This window comes from Cebus imitator, unplaced genomic scaffold, assembly GCF_001604975.1.
Source record: "Cebus imitator isolate Cc_AM_T3 unplaced genomic scaffold, Cebus_imitator-1.0 Scaffold25, whole genome shotgun sequence".
NCBI classification, from domain to species: Eukaryota; Metazoa; Chordata; class Mammalia; order Primates; family Cebidae; genus Cebus; species Cebus imitator.
This window is the reverse complement of record NW_016107340.1, coordinates 1,539,264-1,552,039: the sequence shown is the minus strand read 5'-3', so window position 1 is coordinate 1,552,039 and position 12,776 is coordinate 1,539,264. Positions and strand designations below refer to the sequence as shown.

At 34.9% G+C, this 12,776-nt stretch overlaps 2 protein-coding genes across 7 annotated transcripts in view; one reads left to right on the top strand and one right to left on the bottom strand.

Annotated features, from left to right (window-relative positions):
• P2RY12 (purinergic receptor P2Y12) overlaps positions 1 to 11,968 on the top strand; it is a 46,955-nt gene extending 34,987 nt beyond the window's left edge. Inside the window, exons 2-3 of one of the 2 annotated variants that reach the window (XM_017522847.2) lie at positions 8,031 to 8,197; positions 9,991 to 11,968. In XM_017522847.2, the coding sequence (XP_017378336.1) occupies positions 10,005 to 11,033 (1,029 nt within the window). In that variant the 5' untranslated portion in view covers positions 8,031 to 8,197; positions 9,991 to 10,004 and the 3' untranslated portion in view covers positions 11,034 to 11,968. Of the gene's footprint in view, positions 1 to 7,928; positions 8,198 to 9,990 lie in introns of those variants that run through there. The other variant, XM_017522850.2, reaches the window with a different exon arrangement.
• Positions 1 to 12,776, bottom strand: part of MED12L (mediator complex subunit 12L) — a 363,255-nt gene that overhangs the window by 85,724 nt on the left and 264,755 nt on the right. The gene's annotated exons all lie outside the window — the stretch shown is intronic.

The window sequence follows — 12,776 nt, the reverse complement described above, 5'->3', positions numbered from 1 at the left end:
TCTTTCCAGTTTGGAACCTGCTAACATTATTAAAAAAAAAAAAAGTGTCAACTGACCTGAAGTCTTAATAGAAGCACTTGATGTGGGCGTACCCTCCAGAGTAAGTTTTGGCTATTGAAAAACTTTTCATTGTTTAAAATTGAACATGGTATTAATTTCACATCATGTAACATAATGTCTAGTAATATTTTTCCCTTAAGGAAAAAGTTATGTCTTCATAAGCTTGGTTTTACATATAGCAATAGTAAATATTTACACTTAGGGAAAAAAATCTTGCTAGGATCCTCAAAATATTTATAAAAAATATTCCTAGACAGGGTGCAGTGGCTCATGTCTGTAATCCCAGCACTGTGGGAGGATTGCTTGAAGACAGGAGCTCAAGAGCAGCCTGGAAAAGATAGACTTCGTCTCTACAAACTATATATATTTCATTTACTTCCAACATGACTGTGTGAGATACATGTATATTTATTTCCAAATGACAAAACAATAAGGTATGTAGGTGTCAATAGGTGTGAGGTAAACAGCTGAAAATGCAAACATGTTCTGACATCACTACTTTTCCCTTCTGGACCATCTTCTCACTGCCACCCCTCAGGCACAATAAATCCAAGCACTATTTTTTTTCCCACATGGGAAAGAAATTTAGTCACAGCCTAACAAAAACATACGCACACCACTGAACACATTCCTCAGCCAAAGTAACAGAGTCCAGGATGTGCCCTCTCTTGTGCCTGGCTCTGAATTTTTCTATGGCAGTATCTCTCTTGGATTTTATCATCTTCCATTTTTTTAGAAAATGCCCAGATCTATCCTTTGGTAAACCTCTTTTTCTTACTCTTTGTATATTTTTGCCCATGGCAAGCACTTAGCCTTCCCAACAGCATCCATCTTATCCTAAGGCAATTATATGAGGAAAGAACTCCTCCCAGAGAAAACAAACTGCACTGTGTTCTTAATTAGTAGTGGCGGCAACAAAGAGCAAAAACCTTACACTAGGAGAAGTCCAGTATTTGATCCGGAGTACTTTACATGTGTACTCTGCACAAAGTAGTATATTGCTTCTGCAGCCTTAAACAAAGAGCCTGTTTTCCAATTCTGTTACTTGGCTCTCGTCTTTTCGTCAGTCTTTCTCAGGCACACACTTGCCACTGCTTCCCAATGCACTGGTTCTTTTTTTATTATACACTACCAGAAATAAGCATTTATATACCCTGCCAATCTATCTTTCCATCCCCTACTCCTAAATGATTCTTAATGTTTCAGGTGTTCAAACTTGACTCAAAAAAAAAAAAAAAAAAAAAAGCAGCAGCAGCAAGAAGCAAGTTTCTTTTAGAAGCTATTCTTACTTAATATCCTGGTACCTCTCCCAAATTTTCAAAAGATATTCCTAATCATAGGATATAACTGACGTAAGCAGTGATATCCCTACAGCTGGCTGCACATCTGAATGAGCTGAGCTGCTTGCTAATTTTTCATTTTCGTTGTTGCTACAGAGAATTACTGGTATATTTCTTTTTCTGTTGTTGTTTGGTGGGTTGTGTACATATAAACCTTAGGAAGGAGAAAGAAGGGCACTAAGAAAATTATAAAACATGAAGGCAGCGCCAGTCACATGCTTTGGCAATTGTTTTCAGTTAAGGCATATATCAAATGGTTCTAATGTAAATGTTTATGAGAAGTGTGATGACATCAGCAAAGTTATTCAATAACTGTTTATAGAATATCTACTTAAGGCAAGACAGAAAGCTAGGAACCCTGAGAAAATACAAGGATGAATGATTCCTGTCTTCAAGGAGCACAGATTCAATGTCATAAAAGTAGTATTTATAGATCTAGAAGCCCAAAGAGGGGTGGTGAAAGAAAGCATCCTGGAAAGAGCCACATGCTCCTCACAATTGCACAGGATCACCATGGCCCTAAATTTACCCATAATAGCCCATGCTTGGGGTAGGAGAGCTCTGACTGCATGCTGGTTGTGCCACTTGCCAAGTCCATGATCTAGAATAATGAACCTTCCTAAACCTCCGATTCTTCTTCTGAAAAATGGGGAAACATCCCTTCCTTGTAAGGTTTTTGTGGGGAAACCTGAGATAAAGTATGCAAAATGCTTAGGAGCATACTGGACAGTGTTCACTGCTGTTCATTCACATGCTAGGCTTCCACTCCTCTGCTGCATGTCCCACACAACCACACCGAACTGCATTACTCAGCATTTCACAAAGACTCTAGGGCACTTCTTCCCTTTGCTGTTGCTCGTCTTTGCACCTAAAATACTCTCATAGCGCAATTTCACTTGCTGAAATACTATGTACAAACACAGTGTCAGTTCCCTCACGCTATCACTCCGGTTTATTGAAAACCTCCCCACAGAAGGAGTAGGGAGGGGGAGTAGATTCTGGACCGTTTATTAGTGTAATTCAATTATTTTCTAGGTATTTGTTTAATGTCTGTCTTCCTCATTAGTGTGTAAATTTTGTGAAAGACTCCGTGTCTGTTTTGTTTCATTTTTATAATCTCCTTAATGGGCAATGAGTTAGCATTTCATATTTGTTGAACACACTAAATACAGAATAAATGGACTAATAAACGAACAGATAGTTAAAGGAATAGGGCAAACATGATGATAAGAACAAAAATTAGTTTTGTACGAAACTTTACCTGATGATTAGGTGCTGAGAAAAATGAAGGGGAGATGTGAGAGACAAAGCTAAAGTAAAAGAGTTTGTAGGGTGAACTAAGTTTTAGTGGTGTGACTGAAGCCTAAGAAGCAAAATGAAGAGGTACCTAAGAAGTTAGGAAAGGATCGGGGGCTGAATCCAAAGAGTCAATGTTCATCTCACTGGACTTCAAGATTCACCCACTAGTTAAAATCTGCTGGAGGGGAAAAAAAAATATTAATCCAATATAAGGGCAGGGTACTTTTGAATTTACTTATAATTGCAAGTAATTTGAAGGGTAGGTAAAAGTGTGTAAATGTGCAGTAGTTGGTTTGATACAGGTCCTAACACAGAGGTGACAGCTCAGAGATAAGGACAATATGTCAAGTCCTGGGAGGGGTGCAAAACCTCCATGTTATGTTTAGGAAAGAAGAGCCAAGCGAGCTGAGATGGTGAAGGGGGTAAATAAGCCATCAAACAGTGCAGGTGCATTCTCCATAATTAATAATATGATAATGTGGAGTCACACAAGTCAGGGGAGGGGACACATAAGAAAGAGGGCCATCGACAATGTCCAGTGAAGTCAAGAAATCACAGTGGACGTGACTTCTGACTTGTTTACTAAAAAATCATGTGTGAACCTCAAAAAAGAAGTTTCCCCTAAAGTGGTAGGGGCTCAAAGTAGGAAACAAGGGGTTAAATTAAGAGGTGATGAAGAAATGGTGAGGGTAGGGAAGTGACCCACATTTACCAGGAGTTGGGCATGAAGAACAGCAGCTTGAGAGGAAAGAAAGAGTTATGAAAGATCATCAACAAACTCTTGTTTCAGACCTATCTTTCAAATAAACAAATTTCCATGGAGGAAATCGAGATTGGAGAATAGATCACCGAAAAAGGATGTAAGAGACAATGGCCTCTTACCTGGATTAATAAGGAAAGAAAGGAACATCTTTCTACTTAACCATAGGAAAATTAGTGAAAATACAAAGAAATTTTGAAGTGAAGAAGAAACTTAAAGAAACTTAAATTGTTCATCGGCCTTGATATGCACAGGGAGTTCAGCCAAGAAATAGTCATGAGTTGAGAATGAGGGGATAAAACTGAAAAGCAAAAGCAGCATGCAGCCGGCTGGAAAACAGTAACTGCTCAACTTCTGTTTGGGGTGTAAAGACAGCATCTTTCTTCGCATTAATATTTTCGGGGAACTCATGATAGCTGTTACTATACTAGCCTTCAAAGAGGACAGGAAGAGGCACTTCAGAAGCTATTATTTTTCAAGAGCCTACAAGATTTGTTTACATCAGTCTTTTGTACAAGTCGAAAATGTATAAGCCTTCAAATAACAATTTATAGCAAATGAGAATAAAGTCAACCTAAGAAAATTTACCAATTATTTTCAAAAGTATCAATGATTTCTGCTCCTTCAACCTGGTGTTTAAACATCCTCAAGTTAACAGTTTTAAGTAACACTAATAATCTGAGATAAGCATCCAAAAATTACTCTCTTGTTTATTCCCTCAAGGATACAGTTGTTAGACAACGAAAAGCACAACTGGATAGTCTATATAGGAGATGTCAGGTTACCTCTTTTATTCTAGTCCACCTGCGGCTATTGAATTGAATGGGTCATCTCCCCCTGTAAAATGAGTCCTAAGGATCTCGTCCTTTAGATCAATTACTTTCTTTCTCCAGATATTATCTCACACTCACAGAGACTTAACAGATGAAGAAATTAGAAGGATGCACACCAAAAACCCTGGAAGGTTTGTTGTACTACACAAATTAAAATATGTCTCTTGAGCCAAATGTCCTTACAAAGAAGAAATGGAGTTAATGGAATTGAGGTCTTCTCTAATTCATGTTTATTTATTTAAAATAACTGATTAGAAATTTTGCCAAAATGTGTGTGTGTTGATAAAGATGTGATAATGATGGTGAGATGAGCAGAGCTCGGTATTCTCATTTCATCTTATTCATATTTTCTGATATTTCAGCAATAATCCAATAATCATAGAATTTTTAAATTACTAATGTCCTTAAAGAAAAATGAAAAAATCTCACTTTCAATGTGCTTCCTTTCTTCCAAACACTAATAAAAAACAGATGAAGTAGATGCAATTGTCCTTCTGATAAAACAAAATAAGGCCCTTCATACTTCCCAGTACTCTCTAATTTTGTGTGCTCTAATTCAAACTCAAATCCAGTATATATCTTGAAGTAAACTTAACATAGCAACCTACCACATCTCTAAGAAAAGCAATAAAAACTAGTCTTTAGAGATAAATGCTTTTAGTTAAAAATTTTTGCTTATTAAATAACTCTTAAAAGATGCCTTATAACACTGTTTCTTTCAGCAGAATCTTTCAACAGACCATTTTTTTGGGGGGGGGGGATAAAACAAGTTCATATAAATGTTCCATCAGGAATAAGCCTCTGAGCTGGGGAGGAAGAATGGGTGTGCACATGGATGAGGAAACGGTTATAGGAATGAAGACATTAAGAGGTTTTTTTTAATCATTAGTAACTATACATAAAGTGGAGTATATTTTCTGTAAATCAAGAAAATAGGAGGCTGATTTAACTAGATTTGTATATGAAATCTTTGTTCTACACAGCTTATAGTCCACAGTATGACTAACATTTATATATGCTTGTCCTCTACTTACAAGCAAAATACTCAAGACTGGGATGTCAGATAACTGGGTCACAAAAGACAGCATTCTTTTTTGCAAAATACCTCAATGCCCAAGACTCGTTGTTTTTGGAACCTGTTGTATATCTAACCTAAATTTCTATATTCCGATGGATAAAGCCAAGGTAGCAGACATAACTATGCACTGCTTTAAAATATGTGCCCTCAAACAAAATGTTCATTAATGTCAAAATGACCACATTTAGAACCATAGACCACTGGAACTAAAGCAGCCTAAGAGCTAATCAAACGTCATAATTATATCTCTACTCCCCTGCCCAGTTCCAAAAGACTACAGGGTTCAGAGTAAACCCATTTGAAGCAAACATTTTTCATATGAGCAGACTACTACCTTTAGTAGACTTGGTAAAATAAACCAATTAAACCACTTAAGAGTAAAAATTCTGTTCATTTTTCTAATTCATCTCAATCACACAAAATAACCAAATCAACCAAAGCTAGCTATGCTCCCAACAGTAACACAAACCACAAACTGTTTGTGTTGATATTATTTACAAATGAGAGATTAAAGCATATATAACTTGCTCTGCTTCTATTCATATGAAAATATGCTTCTATAACCTGAGATACTTTAAAGATTTTAGTCACTTTCAGCATTAAGTGGCCTAACTGGCAGCCTTCCTCCAAGGGAAAACTGTTAGCAGAGGTGGTTCGTAAATAGGTATGTGGTTGTGAGTTAAAAATCAGAGAAAAGATCAAGTTAATTTAGATCAAGAACTGAAGCCCTTCTTTTATCCCTCAAATCCCTACTGATAGCCCTTCTAGAGGTTTGGAAATATAAATTCTCAATAAGGTAGTATGATTTAAGTATCTTGAATTAGTTTTCCTTTAATGTGGCAGGTAGATTTGTTGAAAATAATCATGATTTTCTTGCATAAGCCTTGTTTCATCTGATGGTCTTAGAAAAAGCATCAAAAATATGCTTTAGCATTTACAATTTGTTTTAAAGGCAAGAATGGTCTTTATTTTATTGAAATAGGTACAGCCCTCCCACACATGAAATTCACCTCTCACTCCTGGGCCTCTTAATGGGAGAGGAATTGAGGAGAGGATGTGACAGGGAAGATTCTCAGGTACAAAAATTCACAAATATAGATTCTAGAACGAGACAGCACAGGTCAGAATGGAGTCTCCATTTAACTTCACTGCTCTGCTCCTCAGTTCCCCTCATCCAGAGAATGAGGATGATACACTATTTCAGAGAATAGTTGAGATAATAAATTGACTTAATTCATGACAGTATAAGAAATTAATTAAACTCTGACAATTATTATTTGAAGTATATACAGCATAAAAGCTCTTTTTGAAGGTATAATTTTGAGTCTACAACAAATAAGGAAGGCTAAGATCTGTTTACAACAGTCATATTTAAAAATAACAATACAATCATTTCCAAGAGTTTAATATCAAATTAATTCCTCAAAGATGACCAACAGGTGGGTATTATGTCTGAAATGACTGAAATTAATAGCTTCATTTCAAGTTCTAAATAGCAATAAAATTCTTATGTCATTTAAATCAGTGGTCCTCACATTTGAGTGTCCTCATATTTGAGCATCAACGGAAGGCTCACTAAAATATAGGTGCGGGATGGGTACCCCTGAGTTTTTGATTCACTCAGTTAGGCTGATGCCCAAAAATGTGCATTTCTAGCAAGTTCCCAAGTGATGCTGAGCTGCTGCTCTGCACTTCGAAAACCAGTGATGATATTTAACATGTAAAGAGACACACAAATACTCAAAATAGAAATAACAAAAATGGGTTCACAGCAAAGGCACCAACCCAAATGATTTCTACTGATAACAGAAGGACACTGCAGTTTGAGATACCAGGGGTGTGTGTTTCTACAAAGCAATATTCACATAAAGTTAAAGCAACAAAACACTTTGCCCTTCAGTCTCACCCCTAATGTATCGTTTGCCCTTTTGGTTTCAAAGTTAAAGAACTGTATGGAATTGTGATACAAGGATGCCTTAATGTTATATTTTCCCCAAAACTCAAGTTAGGTAAAGAAACAAATATTGTTTGTTTATATTTAAATTCTATTCAAGAAAAGCATGAAGGACACTGTATATAAGCCTGGCAATGGCTACAACCGCTTTTCTAATGTAATTTTGGAATCTGCTAATTTATAATAAAAGGAAACTATTTCATCTACAAAGGAGTTAATCAAACACAGATTTAAAATAATGACATTATTAACCAAGGCAAAACAAAGGGCCAGAGACTTAACATCCTTAACTAGCATGCATTTTGAGTTAACGCAATTACTTGTTAAAAGAAAATACATCACCCAGTGTTGTACACAATATATTTCAGATAAATTAACCACCCAAGAAAGCAAGCTTAAAACCTTCTCCAGGAAGCAGACCTCCAAGGCTTGATCTCAAGTTGGATTTATCATTTGCATAGAAAATAACCATAACTCGAAGTTATAAATCATCTATGGAAGGTTTCAGAAAAAAGCTGCAAGATTTTAAATTGCTTTTTGAAAGGTGACTTCTCAGCCACCCTCATCCCACATTTCCCGGGAAATAAAAGCAGAAGTCCCAAAAAAGGACAGACAGAAATTCAGTGTCTGCATAGCTTTGAGCCCAGCTATGAAGACAATCTCTGATTGTGAAGCCCTCTCTTTCTCTCCTTCTATTTCTCTGTAGAGCACTCAGACTTTACTGATGAAAACTCAGGAAATTCTCTATCACAAAGAGGTTTGGCAACACAACTAAGACATTAAAAGGAAAATACCAGATGCCACTCTGCAGGCTGCAATAACTACTATTTTACTGGATACATTCAAATCCTCCAGGATCAACACAGTAATCAGGTAATATTATTTCTATAAGTACTTGACAAATATATGTATTTACCCTCTGATGTGTGTGTACATTTTTCCAAGTTTCTCTTAAAATTGTAAGCCTTAATAACTATCAATGCAAGCATGTATTTGGAATAAAAATTAAAATACAAGTCTAATTAATGATGCCAGAGACAATTGTTAGTTAAGCTCTTCATTAAGAAAAATTACACAAACCGTTGGAATAAAATACAAATGGTCTTAGTTACTTTGCCTCAAGTATAAAATGAGATTTAAATACAGATAAAGGGAGCTGAAATTCTCAATGTTAAGAATACTTGTTAAATAACTTACATACTATGCAAAATGTATATTCACAAAATTGAATTTCCAAAATTGTGAGGGATGAACTAAGACCATGCAGCAGTAGCAAGGAAGGTTAAAATCAGTGATCTGGTATTATAAAACATTAGATTTTGTTTAGTATTATTTTAAAGCACTACGTAGGTGGAGAGGTGTTGAAAATTAAAGCCATACTTTGACAACATGATTCTTAATTATTTTCTTTCCATAATTAAAGACAGAAAAGAATTGTGCGGACACTTTGGGGAATGTAAGTGCCACATTCATTTATCTAAATATATTTTACGTGAAAGTTTTTTTTTAATGTGTTATTTGTACTTTCAATATATCCTGATTATTAAGAATATTTTATATAGAACCAATTTCATTTATCTCTGATGAAATAAAAAGATTACAAACGTCACTTCAAATTTCTAAGATGTAGATGCCATACAGCATATTCGAGTCACTTGTTAGTTTTCTTTATAGCTGCCTATTGTGGTAATAACCTATATTTTATTTTAGCTACCATTACATACTCCATAAATCTAGCAAGTATGCCCCATTTTGAGGAATGCCAACTCATGACCATATATACACAAGCCATTTCTCTCTGTCTCTTATGTTTTTACTATTTTAAAATTTATAATGAATGATATTCAAGAAAATGTATGTAGCAATTTCAAATACACTGAGCAAAGTTAGAAATAAGATATACATAGGTTAAAATATTTGAAGGAGAATAATGAATCTCTGCAAGGCCAATTTCTGAATGAGCAATATACAAAAAGGAATATCTTCCAAATATAAAGAAAAAAGGTTCAGGGTTTTTTTTTTTTTGTTTTTTTTTTAACTGATTCAGTCTTTTATTCATTTAATAAGTTTCCCAAGAATAATTTATACTAATTTATTCCCCCTTTTTTTACTTTAGGCAATTATCTATCATTTCTCTATTTATTACGTTAGGCAACTATCTATCATTTCTCTAGAATTCTAACAGGCAATTATCTATCATTTCTCTCTCAAATGCTTTGATGGTACTACAGTAAAAGAAGCTCAGGAATAATTACGGTGGGGGAAAGTGAATGTGAATAGAAACCAAAAAGCTAAAAGGCATGGAGGGGAAGATGGAGAAGAGTAAAGCACAACCCCATTATCTCTCTTCTAGCTTTTGCATATAAATATGAGTAAGCCATAAGTCAAAACATGCTTTAAGAGGCAAGCATTCAACAAATAAAAAATACAAAGCATCCATAACTTCACATATTATACTTCAGATCATTTCTCTTCAGCAGAGATGCAATATTTGCTGCAATGAAATATTTTAGGATTCAGTTTTCTGTGTTCCTACTAACTACTACAATGAAGATGAAAAACCTCAACTTTTAGAGAAGGCCATGTCCAAAAAATTACACACAGAGATAACAGCCAAAATTAACTACCTCAGGCTGAAAATAACCATCCTCTGTCTTGTTCTCTAGGTAACAAAGAAGAAATGCAAGCCATCGGCAACCTCACCTCTGTGCCTGTGAACACCAGTCTGTGCACCAGAGATTACAAAATCACCCAGGTCCTCTTCCCACTGCTCTACACCGTCCTGTTTTTTGTTGGACTCATCACAAATAGCCTGGCAATGAGGATTTTCTTTCAAATCCGGAGTAAATCAAACTTTATTATTTTTCTTAAGAACACAGTCATTTCTGATCTTCTTATGATTCTGACTTTTCCCTTCAAAATTCTTAGTGATGCCAAACTGGGAACAGGACCACTGAGAACCTTTGTGTGTCAAGTTACCTCTGTCATATTTTATTTTACAATGTATATCAGTATTTCATTCCTAGGACTGATAACCATCGATCGCTACCAGAAGACCACCAGGCCATTTAAAACATCCAACCCCAAAAATCTCTTGGGGGCTAAGATTCTCTCTGTTGTCATCTGGGCATTCATGTTCTTACTCTCTTTGCCTAACATGATTCTGACCAACAAGCGGCCGAGAGACAAGAATGTGAAGAAATGCTCTTTCCTTAAATCAGAGTTCGGTCTAGTCTGGCATGAAATAGTCAATTACATCTGTCAAGTCATTTTCTGGATTAATTTCTTAATTGTCATTGTATGCTATACACTCATTACAAATGAACTATACCGGTCATATGTAAGAACAAGGGGTGTAGGTAAAGTCCCCAGGAAAAAGGTGAATGTTAAAGTTTTCATTATCATTGCTGTATTCTTTATTTGTTTTGTTCCTTTCCATTTTGCCCGAATTCCTTACACCCTGAGCCAAACCCGGGATGTCTTTGACTGCGCCGCTGAAAATACTCTGTTCTATGTGAAAGAGAGCACTCTGTGGTTAACTTCCTTAAATGCATGCCTGGATCCATTCATCTATTTTTTCCTTTGCAAGTCCTTCAGAAATTCCTTGATAAGTATGCTGAAGTGTCCCAATTCAGCAGCATCTCTATCCCAGAACAACAGGGAAAAAAAACAGCATGGTGGTGACCTAAATGAAGAGACTCCAATGTAAACAAATTAACTGAGAAAATATTTCAATCTCTTGGTGTTCAGAACTCATTAAAGCAAAGTGCTATGTAAAAATATTAACTGACGAAGAAGCAACTGAGTTAATAACAACGACTCTTAAAACAAGTAACAGAAGATTACAAAAGCAATTTTCATTTACCTTTCCAGTATGAAAAGCTATCTTAAAATACAGAAAAATAATCTAACCTGTCGCTATACAGTAGCAAAACAAATGGCATCCAATCGCCATGCAGTATGCAAAACTACGAAGTATTCATGTTTTGAAGAGTTTTGCCAAAATGAGTAATCATATATCTTCTGTAATTTTTTAAATACATTAATACTCATAATTTTATTTTTTCATAATCAACTAAGGAAGAATGATCAATTGGATTTACCAAAAATGATTACTTAAAATGTATATATATTCTAGTCCCCTAACCAAATCATGACCTACTGGGATACTTATAAAAATTTAAGTAAGTGGGATACACAAAGAATAGTAACTATTAACTTTTAATTCTTAACAAAAATGTGAGGGATTTAAACTAATTGAAACTGTATTTCATTGGATTTAATTTTATGTTTATTAAGAAGACATTTAAAGAAGATCTTTACAATAAAGATAAGAAATATCAGTCATTAAAATAAGGAGAGTTACTTTTATGATATTCTAACACTAAAAATTTCCCTAATTCTAAAGAAACTGATTTTACTAATTTTTTACAACTTCAATAATACCATCACTGACACATTTATTAACTAGCTTCGAGAAAATAGCTGCTAATTGGGTTAATGAACATTTTACCTTAGTGAAAAAAATTAAATATGATTACAAAATTGCACAACATAACTACTTAGAAGAAAGTGACTGAACTGTTTGCAATTACTTGTTTGTATTGGTGTGTATACAAAATTTACATTAAACTCTAAATCACTCTTTGTTGTAATTTCTTTGTTCAAAGATATTAGATACCATGACTCACCATATACAAGTACATCAAATCCATTTAAGAAAGAATTAATGCCAACACTTTTATTACATGTTATTGTGCAAAGTCTCTTCTGAAGATGACATCTCATTTCAGTAAGTTCAAGTGTAACAGGTCAGACTTATAACATGCAGTCTACTTCTACACAAGGCATATTCACTATTTTAATGTAAACAAAACATATAATACCTGTGGAAGTTTATCACTTTTCTCAATCTTATATGATACACAGAGGTGATTCTCAAACAGAAGGAGAAACAGTGATCAATACCGAAATATAATGCCAGAAGAAATAAAAGGGTGTATTGTTGTACAAAGCTCACTGAATTTTAATAATAATCACTTTTCTCCACTTTTTCTCTACAACCTCTGCTGAGTTCTATTTCAGTACGAAGCTGAACTCAGTTAACTACTAAGTGGTATTTACTTCCAAGCAGCCACATTTCCTCCAGCACCACTAAAAGTAAGCACTTAGTGTCAATGGAGAGACAGAGATAGTTCATATAGTATATACCCTATATACTGCTGGGATAAAAGCAATAGCAATTTTTGCTATGTGGACTAATACAGTTCACTCTAAAATCACATGCATAAATTTGTATGTTCTATAGGAATACCAGGATATTTGGGGTAGAAAGATAATCTAAAGATCAACTAACCTAACCTTCTTATTTTGCATGTAACAAAAATGAAAGGCAGACTCATTCCTTCACCCATCTAAGTCAGTGGTAGAGCATGCACTGAAACTGACTACT